The sequence below is a fragment of the Leptosomus discolor genome, chromosome 11 (assembly GCF_034619465.1).
Source record: "Leptosomus discolor isolate bLepDis1 chromosome 11, bLepDis1.hap2, whole genome shotgun sequence".
NCBI classification, from domain to species: domain Eukaryota; kingdom Metazoa; phylum Chordata; class Aves; order Leptosomiformes; family Leptosomidae; genus Leptosomus; species Leptosomus discolor.
This window is the reverse complement of record NC_141401.1, coordinates 22,784,810-22,801,540: the sequence shown is the minus strand read 5'-3', so window position 1 is coordinate 22,801,540 and position 16,731 is coordinate 22,784,810. Positions and strand designations below refer to the sequence as shown.

General features: G+C 44.2%; 1 protein-coding gene across 5 annotated transcripts in view; it reads right to left on the bottom strand.

Annotated features, from left to right (window-relative positions):
* The window catches only part of RNF111 (ring finger protein 111), a 57,626-nt gene extending 43,629 nt beyond the window's left edge, over positions 1 to 13,997 (bottom strand). For all 5 annotated transcript variants that reach the window (XM_086471448.1, XM_086471450.1, XM_086471452.1 and 2 more), the window contains exon 1: positions 13,932 to 13,997. In XM_086471448.1, the coding sequence (XP_086327574.1) occupies positions 13,932 to 13,942 (11 nt within the window). In that variant the 5' untranslated portion in view covers positions 13,943 to 13,997. The remainder of the gene's footprint in view (positions 1 to 13,931) is intronic.
* Between the last annotated feature and the right edge of the window lie 2,734 nt (positions 13,998 to 16,731).

Below are 16,731 nucleotides of genomic sequence, written 5' to 3'. Positions count from 1 at the left end.
CCTAGTTCTGATGGACAGTTAACTCGGATTCAAACATTTTGTACATTTGCACTCTTAAAACCATGGAAAAGCCTGCAGTGACTCAACTAAGTAATCAAGAACTCTTTGATTTTTGCTAACGAACACAGAGCCTGAAGGACTGCTTCCTCACAGGAAAGCTGCTGGCTTCCAATTACATTAAAAATCACACAACAGCTTAAATGTGAGTGTATTTCTGAAGCGAATGGCAGCAATCAACAATGGTAAATAATCCGTTCTTTCACTATCAGAAATGCTATTACAAACTTTTGAACAAAAGATTCGACCAAAAAAGACAGAAGCTGGAAGAGCTTACCATTTAACTAGACTCCACTTTCAATGGTTAGGTATAATACCCATACTACATATTATGTCCAATGCTTTTACACAGAAGACAAAGTTTAAGAGGGACTACAAAAACCTTACGCAAATAATTAACTCATTAGAACGAAATCATCTGCTGTTAAACATTTAGAAGGTCCTACAAAATCTCTCTGTAATTCAAGGTAGTCCTCAGAAGCTTTTCCAAAGAGCAGCAAGATGCAGTAAGCCCCCTCAATCAACATCAGTGTTCCTCCTTCCTAATCCAAGTATTTGCCTATTAACTTACAGAATTGAGACTTTAAGCAGAAAAATGAGGTAGCATCTTCTTTTAAGCCATTTTAAGCAGACTCAATGAAGAGCTAAGACAGCTACCTGAAAGCTATAGTTATTCTCAGTTCCCCTCCAAAGTGTATGACTCTGTTCAGAATCATGAAGCGTACACAACTTTTATCCATTCATGTCAGAAACTGAAGACCTTCAATATTAATCACACCAAGTCATACAACAGTGCAAGAAAATTCACGCAAACTGGGGAAGTCCCTCGAAACTGCCAACTCAGAAAATGAGCGCAAAGTCTGAGATCTTTATAGCAGACAAGTTTATGATCACATATAAAGGCAGACACATTTCAGTTCTAAAGATGGAGCAAAGTATTTTGCCATTAAGAATGAATTCCATTACTAGCAATAAAAAATATGATAGCATTAAAGCCGTATAAAACAGTGAAATAGTTCATTACACAACATTAATTTAATTTTTGGTGTCAATTTGGTTGATGAATACATGCAATCTAATATATCATTACTTTGAAAATGTATTTTCAGTTACATTTTAAAATATAGTCAACTCCCTTCACCACCATCAAGAAACAATCTCCTTTTTAGGTGTCAAAATCACCTCGATCAATCCTCTCAAGCTTGGCTACAGTCAGTACACTGTGCTTTGACACTTGACCAGCCAACCACTCTGCAGAAAACGCCCATCTTGAGCACACGCTTCTTGCATAGCCCCAAATTACTGGCCTCTGTCCTGTTGGTGTGATACACACACCTAAACTCAGCTAGTCAAACACTTTGTTCAGCAAATACCTAGACTTCTAGCCAACTTGATGAAAAGCAGTGAGCAAAAAACCTTCATTTACAAAGCACTTAGTAGGCTATTTCCTCACTTTCCCCACCTCTCTCATCATACACACAGTAATTTCCCCCTGTCTGATGCACTCTTCGCCGCTCAGACCCTAACCGCACTTACAGGCAACTTGGGTATCCAGTGGGGTTGAGCCTAGAGGCCTGTGCAGACAAAAATTCTTCCCAACACAACAGCTCTCAAGACTGCCAAGAGCTTATGGAAAACACTGTTGTCACAATCTCAGAAAGAACAAAGCAATTCTGCTTCCATAAAAATTCTGTGCTATCTTGGACCACTTATGTATCCAACCCAAGTGCCTGTAATTCTATAGAATTAAATCAGGCAAGAGAATATTTAAGACTGCCTCAGAAAGGAAGTTTCTATCAGTTGCATTTATAATTCCTTTTTTTTATTCAGTCCTAACTCTTACTTTCTGTGCATAAATTCACTGAACTCACAATTAACTTCCCTCCCCTAATATGTGGCTTTTATCAGATTTTACTTGTAATGCTGTTTTTACTCTGACATGCTAATACTGGTACTGTTATCTTTATGAGAAAACACCTCGCTGCTGAGGTCTGATATGCACAAAGAAATCGTATGTTGCGCATACTGTTCCCACCACAGTACTTTTTTTGAACTGGCAAACGTGGCTATTGAGAGCTCAAAGAATGGACCAGAGAACGAACGTATCACACAAGCTGTAGTTTGGGACACCGACAGCCACTTCTTTCTCATTTACCATTTAAAAGATGTATTTTTATTCTTCCAGCAGGGCTCTTCCATCAGATAAACCAAAACAAGACACAGGGTAATGAAAAAGCTTACAAAATCCATACAAGCCCTTCAGCCGAAGGGAGATGACCGAAGCACTACTACTTGGCTTTCCCAAGGGCAGAGTGCCAAACAAGCCCGATTCACGCACGACCCTGACAGGGAACGGGAAGCCATCTGAGAAGCTGCACCCCCAACACACTCCCATGAAGATCGAATCTCAGGGGTGCCATACCCCGCTCCAACAAAAATAAAGAACTCACCGAGCAGTTCATGGAACTCGTTAGCCAAAAAAGGGGCAGTCATGCCCTACTCATTTCATTCCTATCGAGCAGGGACAACCTGTACAACGCAGACTAAGTAGCAAAAATACAAATATCCAATATTCAGTTCCACTATCAGCAAAAAAAGTACCATCAGATTTTGACACTTTATTGCACTGTTCTTCATTTTCAGTTGTTCTTTATTCTCACCACTTCACGAGACAAACACTGCTCTTTTAAAGCTTCTTTTAACTACTAAATTTTAGCATGCTACATATTGGTACGCTAATCTTTGCCAGAAAAGAAAGCAATTGATAGTTAAAGATCTATTCACCTTTATAAAGCAGCAACAATCACAAGGTAATCTGAAACTCTGTTATGTTTGCTTTCATGTTATGTACCATCAAACACGTCTTTATTCCCAGGACAATATGAAATACCATCGCAAACCACTCTCAATTTATTTTGTTTGCTTTAATGCAGCCACAGTGATGACAGACACCGATTTTTGGATGACAAAGTTACTTGAGAATTCTCTGAGCAGAATACTTACCTTTCACCCTACATAAGGATACAGCACTTCAGAATAACATGCATAGTTTATATATACATATATATATTTATATATATATACACACACACACACATACTAACTGCACGATAATGTTCTGGAGACAGGTCCTACAGTCTCCCAAAGACACTCCATTACACCCAGCCTAGGCAGAACAGTTTGCCTGTGCTTTGCAGAGTGGTGCTACAGTGACATGAGCCACAGCAATTCAGGCGGGCTTACATGCTCCTTGCAGCCAATTCTAGGAACCATCACTAGCTTGGAAAGTCTACCCTTAAAGTGAAACAGTATTACTCTTACTAACCCTTGCAAAGCCATCTCAAAGATGAGTCAAGACCACAGTAACTGTACTGTAAAGTACTGTAACCAACAGTATCCATCCTCTGGACAGGCAAAGTGTCTTAAATTTATCTCTGAAAAAAATAATCCTCTGAGACCTTTAAGGTTTGTTTCCTCATGCATAAGTCAATTCAGATCAGTAAAGCAATTCCTTTGCAACAGAAATGTCAGGCCACCTACAGAATAGCTCCAGAAGGCCTCTGTCACACCCTGTTATCATTCACCTCTTCTGAGACCCACCACCACTGCATTCTTATGGAGAGACGACTGGAAGTGCCTGTCTCTCCCATCTTCTCCCAGGATCCAGCACAGGACAGCTACAAACAGAAGAGCTCTTCCCTACAAGCAGATCTATGGCCTGGCTCCAGCTGGAACAGACACAACGCCCAGGGCAGGGGCAGCTGGAAGCACCTCAGCTCCCCGAGCTGGCAGGCTAAGAGCAGTTCTGCAGAGAGCCCCAACAAACAAGTTCGTTCTCCTGCAATATGCCACAGATCAGCCCGGGACCGTAAGGCACCCGTAGGAATCCCAGCACCCATCAAGCACCAGCAAAGGATGAGCATGCACAGACCCACCTGGGCAAGCAGGTGGATTCGACAAACACAGCGTTCACAAGCACATTCTTCAGTCTAGACAGTTCCTGGCTCTGTCCTAGGCTTAAACTCAGTTAGCTAAATTAACGCTATGTAAATCATGGGTTTAAGACATAGGCGTCATGATTTAGGAATGTTTTGGCTTCAGTCAACTCCAAGAATAAGGAGTTGTAGCATTATAAAAGAATATCAAAATACTTTCTTTTTTTTAATTGGATCTTCTTCCAGAGACAGCTAGAGAAGTTCTGAGTCATCCATCAAAAATAATTTAAATATGTATTTCTTAGTCTCCCTGGCAGTTTTGACCTTTGAAGTATGTGTAACCATTCTTAACGCAGTGTCATTTTGCAAACACTTCTTGATAAAGCTTTGAGGAGCAAAGTAAGACATGATCTTTGCTACAACTGCTAACAGGAACCTTGCAAGTGAGAATTACGAAATTAATCATTAGGATAGTTTTATGCTGTTCTTCAGGAAACCTGTGAGAAGTAGGGGATTTTCAGATACTGAGCTGAAGACACCTAATAGTTTAAGAGGGAAGGACAGTGCAGCAGACTTCTCCACTCTTTGGCCAGTAAGGCCAGGTGGCAACGGGTAACAAGCAAGCATTTCCCTCGACAACAGCCAAGTACTACGACTGCACTTTGTTGGCAAAAGAAACACAGAAGGAAGTCTCTTGTTAGTAAAATTGTGAACCAGCCCTATCAGATTTCACTTGGTAAACACTTAATAAGGAAGACATCACTTTAATGACCAGTAGGTACTTTTCCAAATATGATAAAATATATAAAACAGCAAAATAATCTTGTCCACAAAATTTTGGGTTAGTGAAAGCCACGTTTTCCTTTCTTCCTCCCCCTCTGCTCCATTAGGGGTCTCTCTGTCAGGCCTGACATCAGCCCATCAAGAAAAACACCCATCGAAACTTCAGCCTGAAGGAAGTTCACTAGTGTAACACTTTGGCTGCAGATACGTTTTGTGTTTCTTTTAAGAGCACTGCAGACTTTGGAAGCAGCTGGTCACTGTCACTGACACCGACAGAACTTAAGAGAGCACGACTGGGAGTAACCATCCTACCCCAACGTTGTACGTGTGTCCCATACGACCTCACACAATATACATATTTCTAAATCTCCTCTCAACCTCGCTGACATGCAAACAGCTAAAGCACTATAGATCTGGTGAGAAACCTCACCTAAAGGAGGCTGCACACTAGCAAAGCTGTGGGGAAATCTTCATACAACATCTGCCTGTGGCAAATCTGTCTCTCTATTATTGTTTACAGGTGACTTAAATCATCCCATTCCCTGTCCCATCCCTTCCACTACAACCTGGATCTTCTCAAAAGAATGTCCTCGCCATTAGAGAAAATACAAGCAATATAATGAAAGGCCCTTCATCCCGGAAAAAAAGACTGTGAGCTAAACGTTGCTGCAATATGTCCACCTGCACCGAAAGACAGGACTGTTATAACTGACCTGGGTACGTAACAACAAAGTTACTAATTTAAAGTGCAAGTCACAGATATACTAAGGTACACTCATGATACACGTTTTGTAAAAGCCATTGCTTCATAAAAGACACATTCCTGAAAGGTCAGAATGTTCCCATCCAGATTTTGAAAGGACACGCGAAATACACGAATACTCAGAGCTGTTGTTCACCCCCAGGCTCCCAACACTACACACAACCACAGCCGTAGCTGCCAAGGCTTCAACCATCAATAAAAATAAACAGATTTTTAAATAGGTGAGACTTCAAGAGTTTTAAAACAGGAAGCTTGGTGTCTTATATACTTTTATTTAACTAAAGTGAAATGCAAAATGTGCACGCACCCATTCCTGCCTTAAGAATCTTATAATGTGGATGACAGCATGAGACAGGTGATCAGATGTTCACTTTATCAAATGAACCAAGATCACATCTTTCCCTACCAACCCTTGCACATCAGCTAGAATTGGTGATAATCCTGGCTAACAGCTTTTCGAGTTGTTTGGGTTTTTGTTCCCTCAGGTAGTCTCTCTATCCAACAAAGAGATGAGTAAAAACATATAAATTGATGGAAAACCACTTTGATAGCAAGGACTACGGATATGTAAACCATAAGAAGCTTTAATTTTTGTTTTTAATAGTGACAAAATATTCCAATTCTTTAAATATTAATCTTCCTCAAAAATGTTTCCACCAAGTATCCAGAATTAATCTATCTTTGGAATTTTCTACTATTTCAACAAAGACAACATAAGGCCTTATTTCACCACTTGAAAACCCAGTTATCCTTTATCAGTTTATAACACAGATACTCCACCATGATAAATGCTACCTAGGACTCCACGTCGAGCAGCCAATTATCTGTTTTGTCAAACAGTTGTTTCTGAAGTAATCATGTTAAAATCTAATAAAGTTGGGCTATTACAGCAAGATCTTACCACCTCCATTGTATCTTCTTTTGGAGGAGTACTTGAGTACGAGGAATTAGAGGGTACAATTCAGTCAGTTAAAGCATCTAGGCCTTGTTTATGATTTCAGAAAACCATTTCAAGCCATGGAAGCGCTTACTCAACACAAAAATTCCACGAACGTATGCTCGGTCCTAATCACCAAAACGCAGGCACTTAAAAAAGTACATAGATCCTTCACACCTGCCCATTTCAGCAAGAGTTACAAACCTGCGTACCTCTGAAGATCCTGGCCTACATTTTTGAATGAACACTGCTTCCTTGTTTATCAGGCAAAAAAAATCTGACCATGTTTTGGTTTGTTTTGTTTTTTAAATATGGGTTAAGAAACAGGATACCAACTCTGCAAACAAAACAAATGACGTTATAACGAACGCTATTACGCACGCAAATAAAACTCATTTCCGCAAGGGAAAATTTGTGACAAATTTTCAGGGAGACAAAACCTAAGAGTGCCGCGGCTTCCCGCAGCGAAGACGCTGCTTTGTGCGGCAACGAGGCGCTGAAAAAAAAAGAGATAAAAAATCAGCGCGAAGTGCCCACCCGCCCGACTGCCCCCCGCGCCCCTCCGGGACCGGCCGCCCGCCCCGCCGCGCCCCGGGGACCGCCGCCGCCGCACCCGGTGCGGGGCAGGGCAGGGCGGGGCTGGGGAGAGCAGCGGAGCCCACCGCCCCCCTCCCGGCCGCGGCGGGCCCCACCCGCCGGCAGATAACGCCCGCAGGGTGCGGGGCAGCGCCACCGCCCCCCCCCCCCCCCCCCGCCGTACCTGAGGCAGCAGGGCCGGGGCAGGAGAGGCGGGTGCCGCCGGCGCCCCGCTCAGGGCCGGAGGGGAGGAGGCGGCCCCGGCGGGCACCGCAGGGACCCCGCGCCGCCGCCTGGCGCGGCCCAGGAGGCCGTTGCCCGCTCCTCGGCGGCGCCCTGCCCCGCCGCCCGCTGCTCGCGGCGCCGCCGCCCCCCGCTCCGGCCGCAGCCGCCCGGGCCCTAGTGACACGCCGCGAGGCGGGCGACGGTCTGTTGTTGCGCAGCCCCCGCCGCCGCCGCTCCCTAGACGCAGCGCGACACTCGGCGCTGCTTTACAGCAGTCCGCAAAGCGCAGTCGCGCCGGCTCGCGCCCCTCCTCCCGTCAGGCGCCGCTGGCGGGGACGCGCCCCCTGCTGGCGGAAGCGGTGGCGCGCGGCGGGGTCCCCCCGCCCTCCGGTGCCCGCGCCGGGACCCCTCGGCACGGAGACGCCGCCGCCAGCGCCCGCGGCCCTGAGGCGGGCAAGGCCGGCCCGCGCACCCGTCGGGAGGGAGGGCCGGCGGCAGGCCCGGGCCCCGGCCAGCCCCGCTCGCTCGGGGGAGCGGCGCTGCGGCCGCTGCGGCATTTTCTCCTCCTAGACCTGGTACAAAAAGCACTCATTTTCTACCCAGAGGGGCTTCTGCCTTCCGCATCGCGGGGTCTGATGGCTGCTCGGCTGCCGCTACGCCGTCCGAGTTGAAGCGGGAGCGGCCCGGCCTCTCTGCGGCACCGCCCGGGCTGCCGCGGCCGCCCGCGCTAGGTCCCTGCGCCGGTCCCCCGCCGCCGCCCGGCCCGGGGCTCCGGAAGCTGCTCCAGCAGGGCACCGTGCCGCCTGCGGCGGAGCCCGGCAGCAGCGCAGCTGCCCGGGAACGCGTACACACCGTGTTGGCTCTCGTTAGGCAGAGGGCTTTGACGGCACTGCCTGCAGCAGGGCACTTCGCGGCCTGGGAAGAGGCGAGCCTGCCCCCTCCGCCGGGTCACCGCGACACTACTGCTGTCAGAGGACCTTGGAAGGAACTTCTCGGGCTGAGGTGGGCGCCTTCTGCACGGCCACCGAGCCTCACCCTTCCCCAGCAGCACGGGAGGCATCGCAACTTTGTGAAGTCTCCCGTTCCGCAGAAAGCCGGAGCGTTTGTTCACTTTGTGACCGCCCAAGTCTGCCAGAGGCCGCGGTGTCTTTCTGCCAGAGACCTTCCGTCAGCGTTAGCATGCACATCCAAAACACTTCCAGCCTAAAACACGGGATAGAGGAGGGTTGTATACTGTCAGTGACCCACAGATACACGAACCCCAGATTTTGGGGCAGAAAGGTGCAGTCTGACCGAGCAGCAGTTGAAGATCTTACTCAGAATACACTACCACCAGTCACCAGTACGCCATAGCGCTTACATGTTTGGAGGTGCTAAACAACCATCGTGCATCATTACAAAATCAATGGTCATTGGGAAAAAATGCGGTTTGAGACTATTAATTGAATGAGTTTCTGAATGGAATTTCCTTAAAGCACCAAAGTGGATAAAACAACATAGAAACTATTTCTCAAACAAGGGAAAAAGGCTTTAAGGAAAGGCTCTACTTCAGTAAACACCTACCTCAAAAGAAGATACATTTCTGGGGGCAGGAAAAAAAAAATTACTAAGCAAAGGAATACCCAAATATGTCAAAAAGTATAGCAACAAAGTGCAAAAGGTGTCAGACCACATAAATGATATGAAAATAAACCAAGTTTTTCAGCTTTATGCATAATGTGAGAGCACAGGAAAAAGTGAGACCCGCATACAGCGAAGGCAGGGAAAAAAAGCATCACAGGTGATTTTGCGTGTTCCAAAACCCAAATAATAATTCATTTCTGTTTTCAATCGAGACAAAAATACAGCATTAACTTGCTACCTTTTTCTGCATTGTTTTATTTTTGGGGTGTTTGGCTGGTTTTTGTTTTTTAAAATCAAGGAAATACAGTATGTCACATCTGGACTTCAGTAAACAACGAACTGGGCTACAGATGAGAGAATCACTAGAGCTGTGGAGAGCAGGGAGCAGCATCAAAATTAGAAACGTGACTGAAACGCTCAACAGGAGATGCCACAGACAGTGGAAAGAAGGTCGTCTCATATTCGATGGGGGTCACTAATGGCTTGATTTTGCAAGCAATTTTAGTATTTTTCATTAATGACTGGAACCGAAGTCAAAATACATCAATAAAAACCTGCTGGGGGGGGAAATCAGGACAATCCATAGGAAGAACCCTGTACGTAGGAATGACCCTGAAGATCAGGCTAATAAGAGCAAGGTGAAAAAAAGCAGAGTAGAGTATAAAGAATGAGCACTGGACTATTAATGACTAAAAGTGTTGGTATATATTGGGTATTCGTCAGGTAGAAGGCAGTAGGATGAGAACTGCAATAAACTGCGTAATTAAGGAAATGACCAACAGCCAACAATATGATGTAGACACGAAAAAAGCAAACATGTCTGTGCAGTATTTTAGTCTAAATATTTTTCAGAGAGGAAGAGAGTTTCAATGCTATTGTAAATACTATTCCTGATGTAGTCTTACAACTACTTCACCCAGCTTTTTCTTATATGGATTCAGGGAAGATGAACTCTGAATAGGTCACTCAAGGGAACATGGCATATATAATATGAGAGGAAGTTAACGAAATTTGGCTGGATTACCCCAAGAAATGAAACTGAGGAGTGTTCTCTATAAGCTGATCAGAGGCTAATACAAATAAAAAGATACACCCACTGGTCATGCATTTACCTATTTACTTAATCACTGCTGTGAACACTCACGCCAAAGATGACAGAAAGGTAGTTCTTGACAGAGAGAACGTTCAGAGACATTCTGTGCTCGCTGCTTAAAGACAGACAAAGACCATTTCAAAAACAAAAAACAAGGGGCTATAGCGTGGCCAGAAAATTCAGTTCACAAACTAAAAAGCAATGCAAGGTAAGCATAGATAGTCTTGATTTTCTCCCAGTGCAAAGCCAGAGCGGCCAGATGACCTGTAAATGCTTTAACTGTCCATGATGTGGTAGACCTTTCCTCCTTGGGTAAATTAAAATAAAGGCAGAATTCCTAGGATCTTTATCAGCTATGATTTCCTAATTCCTATTTCACTATGGGCTACCAGCTGACGAGAATCTAGGAAGTTGTGGGCCAGCCCACCCTTACATTAACACTTGATAGACATCAGGTTTTGTCAATTATTGACCGGTTATTAACATAATTTTTAAAGAAAGGTAATGGAGAAAATGCACCTCAATGCCTAAATTATTCACAATTATTTTAAAATTGGTTTTAAAAATTATTTCTAACTTCTATCTCTGCCCTTTGATATAGTTATTAAAGTGACTTCTGCCATTATTTTCAGACCTCACGGGGATAAGACAGTTGTCTTGAAAACACTGTATCGATTCCCTGGAGAAAACCAAAAGATTCTCCTTTTCACACTCCTTAGCTACAAAAAACCCAAAGGTGGAATCGTTTCACTCTCAATCACTAACGCAAATTTCAGCACAGCTTTCAGGCTGTGGTGTGGTGTCATCACCTCATACTGAACTTTTCAACTTCTTCTAACTGGAGCTAACCAAAGCCATTTGCATGCGTACCCCAGGGCCTGGCAGAACTAAAACTATCTCATCTCAGCTCAAAATATGCCAACCAGCAGAAGACTGCACTTGACATTTCTGGCAGAAAGACAAAAAGCCAAGCCAAGCCCTACCCTGAGGGACCTTCAGCAGCTCAGCGTCCCGGCTGGACGTGGTTCCGTGCAGCAGTGCTGTCGCCGCGGGCTCGCTCACGGACGAGCGCTAGGCACAACGAACACCCGCTGCGGGGGCGCGCCCCCGCCACCCCCGGCCAAGGCGCAAGCTGGGCACCGGCAGGGAGAGACGTCTGGGCACGGAGCTCCGTGAGCAGCGAGCCTGGGGGCGGCCAGGACAGGGCGAGGAGGACACCCTGATCAACCTCCTGCCCGCATACAGGAACGGGTCTCTCCTGTCACAAACGCTGCCTCTGGAGGAGTTCGCAGTCACCTGCAGCCAGGTACTAATCCAGATGAAACTGCCCATCCTTGACATTCACATCATAGGTAGTTGTGCAGGCTTAACATGGACCACACTTAAGCTTATATTTAAATGTCCGTAAGCGTTAAGTCAATTTACAATTACTAGTAATGCCAACAAACTGTAAAGCCTCTCCTAGTAGTATGTTGTGAGGATAATACAGAAAAACATATCACAAAAGTTGTGGGGCTGATACCCAGATGATACAAATTGTCACAGCTCCAATCGGTCCAGATGATGATCTTACCAGTGAAAAACAGAGAAATAGGGAAGAGATAAAAAGTGCTGCAAGATTTGTATTATGAAAAACCGCTAGTAGGAAACGAGAGAAGAATGATGCAGCTGCAGAATCAAAAATAAAACTCCACAGCTGTCCGTGCTGTATATTTTATGACGATAAACACAGGAAATTTTCCTATGTGATTGATCTCAGAGCTTCCAAAAGCTCTGGAAAATAAACCACACCACTCAGGCAACCATGTATTTTTAAGATACATGGAAGAACAAAATTACATTCTAGATATAGAAACGACCCACTAGTCAGACGTTGGATTTCATATTGTACAGCCTGATAAGGCTTTGAAAGGTTAGAAACAGCATTTTTGCAACACATTACTTCAGAAATTATGCAAATCTCTACTAAGGTCTCAAGCAGTTAGATATTCTAAGATAAGTTAAGTACTTAAGTTGTCATACAATTAAGAAGGTGTGGTATATGCAATTACTTAGAAATAGCTACTTTGTGGACGGTATTTTTAATGTCTTTTTCTCATCAAAAGAAACAAATACACCACTGACCTGTTAATAGCAAGATCACATGAGATATTCCTTTGTATTCTTTCAGTGCCTGTACAATAATGGGGCCAAATATATTTTCGCATTTTAATGATGAATCAGCAGCTATTTTTAGGGCAATTAGCTCTAAAACAAACAAAAGCATCCTGAATTTAATGATCTGATTTTACACTAAGAAATTCAATAGCCATTTCCTAGCATGTACATATACTTTAAGTAGTAAAACAAAGGAAAATATCTGTGTTTGATTTCCAAGCAAATTATGTTCTTTTCCTGTTCTGTAGAAGAACTATAACAAGAGCTACATAGAGATCAGAAACTTATTTCTACAACCTTCTGACTGCTCATCACACAGTATATCAATAATACATCAAGAAGAAAACCATACATTCAGAGTGGAAAAAAGTATTTTTTTATATCAGTGATGCACATTAAGTTATCAGTGATTCTTAGTTTCAAAATGTATCTATTGTCAGGCATTCCCTGCAAATGTCTCAAACGTAATTAATTATTCTTGCTTTGTCTGCCGAGGGGAGAAACAGTGCAGAAAACATTCCAGCTAATCATTTTTAAACATAAGTTTGGTCAGAGGTTTGACTACAGTCAGATTGATATCAGGAAGTACCAAAAGCAAAGTTTGAAGTTGTAGTAACCAGGCAATGTAACATCAGAACTCGGACAAACTCGGTGCCTTTCAAAGTACACGGGACTCTTCCTGTTGATCCCAGCTAATCGAGCCTCAGCCCAGTGTCTCTCTCTTTTTCAGAAAGGCTTAGATCCAAAAAGGAACTGAGTCACTGCATCATTTATTGCTGTAATCACTAGCTTTGATGTGGTCAGCACCCAAAATAAGAATCCAACATACTGTCAAACTTGGAGTTCTAAAGCAAAGAAAGAAAAGCCCGAAATCAGCGTGAAAAGGCACCTTGCACAGCCCTGGCGCTGAACCCGCACGTCGAGCACAGACCCGCGTACAGCTTTGCTGATCGAGACACAAACCACAGCGCGTCTCAACGGAGACGGGACCCTGTTTAACTGCAAGGACCCTATTGGGAGGTGGCCTTTAGCACCCCAACCCCTCTCCTTTCCTCACACCAACAGCTCTTTAGAAGGGGCGATGGACAAGCGGGTGGCTGTGTGAGGAGGAGAAAACTGGGACAGCCTGTTCAACTCCAGGTGAATGCTCTAGCCAGGAGGCTTCCTTACAGGGAAGAAAGAAAAAAAAAAAAAGGCAAGGACTACTTCTCTATGTTTTAAAAACCCTGAGTATCGCTGCATTTTTACAGAGCCCAGTCACGTTAACACTGCTCAGAGCACACCGACTGCCTTCAGCCACGAAAGAAGGTGAAATATCTAGCGCTTGGTCCTCAGTGTGAGGTTGGCAACAGCCTGACTGGCACTGTTGGAACTGGGATAATCTGCGCAGCAAAACAAAGCAAAGTTACAGAGCCCAGGAAAAAAACATAAAAATCTAAGGACATTCACAACTTTCATGTGTCTCATGTACAAGACAGACAAAAAAGAATTTACAGGAGCAGAGTTTTGGACTTCTGTCTTTGTTGTCATTTGAATGTGAGTATCTGGGCCAAACATTTCTCCTCTTTGAAAGTCAAACCTTACCACAAATTTCAGAATCTAATGGTACAAAACAATCTTCTTTTTAAAAACTAGTAATGTTTCAAGAGACTACAAAAGGACAAACAGAGTATTTTTCTTTAAAAAAACAATCAAACAAACAAACAGGAAATTAGAAACCAGCCAACTTCATTAAAATTCCTGGACAAACATGATTTGCATATGACAATCTATCAAACCAACCTGATTTCCATTTATGGCTCCACAGACATGAATAAACTGAAGATCTTCACTTCAGCGAGGCTTTTGACATTCTGTTCCACTGACATTTTCATAAAGAAATTTGATCTGGACAGAAACGACATAAATCTGGTGCAAAACTGGTTGTACTCAGAGGATCACTACTAGTAGTTTACTATAAAACTAAGTTTACATCAAATGAAATTCCTCATACACTTCAATATTGTAGTATCTTTGAGTAAAGGTTTAGAGATTATCCTTATAAGCCTGCAGCTGACACCAGCTCGGGAGGTACTACAATGAGCAGATGCCTAGAGTTTGAAATCATTGCTGGGGCAGGGATTCTACAACCCCAAGTGCAATGATCAGAACTGTTGTCACCACGATACTTCAAGAGGTTGTGGAAAGATTAGACAGAAGCTAGACGGGTGCAACAACAAAAGGTCATGTGTTTCAGACCTCTGATCAAAAAAAGGAAATAATCCATGCTTTTAATCAAAAAATAAAAGGCAGAGCAAACATACGGTAACAGTCTTAGCTTACGTAAAAGAACGCTGCAAAAAGAAAGGGAACACTGTCCTTTATACTCACTTTGAATAAGAAGGCTAAATTGCAGCAAAAGGGATTTAATCCAGACATTTGAAAAAGGATAGTTAAGGACTAGATTAGACTGCCCGAGGAATGAGTGGAATCTGTGTTTAATGCTTTAAGAACAGGTTAGGCAAACATCCATCAACTTGTTTCATAATAGCTTATTGTGCTTTGCGGCAGAAGGATGACGGAGAAGGTCACTTTGGGCTCTGTTGTTTGGTCTGGGGTTTTTTTGGCTTTTTTTTTTTTTTTTTTTTGCGAAGGACGGGGGGTGGGGGTGGGGCAGGGTGAGATGTACAGCTTTGACATCTCCATAACATCAACTAACAAGCAGTGAGGTTCAGGTAAGTCAAGCAACCCCTGTAAAACAGGGCGAGTGCTGTATTTGTTAGCCTTCTCATCTCTCCTGAAACTGGACACAGCAAACTTGTCTTCACCAACCCTAGAGCCTAACCGGTGGGTTGTGCCTGTATTTGCACAACAGTTTTCCACAGCAAAATCGACAGCACTGCTGAATTCAAAATAATATGCAAATGAAATACATTGAGGACTTTTCCATGTTAAATGTTATGCAAACACTCACAAAAAAAAAAAATGTTTCTGTAGTCTAAAGCCAAGCTAAAGAGTTCATTTGCTAACCTCAAAGGCAATCCTAATGTAGTTGATGTTAATAAAAATGGTACTGAAAATAGCATAAGCAAGAATATATATTCATTTCTTCAGATTGTTCATTTTATAAAATCTGGGTACCAAGTGCCACAGCAGCATTATACATCTAAAGCATACACACAGTTATCAGTCCAAACTGTGTTTTCTTTCAGACTTCTGTGCATGCTTAACTTCTAAATACATGGATATTAGTCTTTGTTAACTTATAACTCATCATGCAAAGTACTATTTAAATACTTGAAGTGCGTTTTGAAAAGAAAGAAAATGGTGTCACAAATCTTTGTAGGATTCAGCAGTTAATTTGCACAAAAGGTTGTTTAACCAAGATTTAGTAAATAAAATGAACCCTCATTCACCCTTCCATTTTTATCAACATGCAATTTCTGAATGAAGGGACAGAGCAAGAAGATTGTTGTGACTTAAACTGGTTTAGACATGCTTAAATTCACAGATTCTGCCTCATTTGAAGATTTAATAGCAGCTGTAACATCTAATATTGGCAAAATAACTTCAAGTGTTCCCTACAAAAAGTGAATGAAACGGTAACAAAGAGGTAAGACCTTCCATTAGCTGGTACAAATACAGCCTAATAAATCATAACAAAAAGTACTTTGTTAACCATTTAAAACATCAATATTGTGCTTCTAGCATACTTCCAATAAAAAAAACTGTTACACAAATAGATTTACTTCTCGCTAGATCGTTCTGCCTCTAGCCTTTAAAATCATTGGAGCGATTGACTAAAGGAACTACTTCACCTGAAGAAAACTGGTAAAATCAGCATATTTCCTATACTCTAACAAGTCAGCGGCCAGAGCAAGTAAGAAGGTACAATCCAACTTCTTAATGCGAACGGAGAAGCACCAATAGTATATAAATAAACATTTGCTTTTATTTAGGAACAGAATATTAAAATAACCAAAGAATTATTCTGTCACGAATCCAATAAACGCTTGGCTACAAGAGCTAACAAACCGAAACCGCAGATGTGCCTCAGGAAAGCTTCCAAAAGCCCACAAAACGAGAAAAAAACCTGCAGCAGCTTCCCATCCCGGGACACCACCACCACTGCCCGGCGCGGCGGGGGCGCCGAGCCGCTGCCCCGAGCCCCGCGGAGGCCTCGCTAGAGCCTTATCCCGCCCGCACCGGAGCGAACTCGCTGCGCGCTGGCGCTAACGCACGCACGCAGCCGCTTATTAAACTTTTTTGTTGTTGTTTTCTGCCGAAAAGGCCCGCAGCTGCACACAGGGAAAGCCTTCAAACACAGGCTCTCGGGACAAACCAGCAAAACACAAGCCCGCAAGATCGCGGTTCGCGTTGGGGCGTCCTCGGGCCGGTCCCAGCCCAGGAGCCGGCGACACCTCCCCGCCTCAGCGCGGGCCCGCGGCCCTACGCCTCCCGCCAGGCCCGGCCCGGCGCAGCCCCACCGCCGCCCGCCCCGCCCCGGGGCACCTCATGGCTTTCGGCGCCGCTCCCTGCAGAAGCGAGAGCCCAGCCCCGAGCCGAGCCGAGCCGAGCCGAGCCGAGCTGAGCCGAGCCCCGT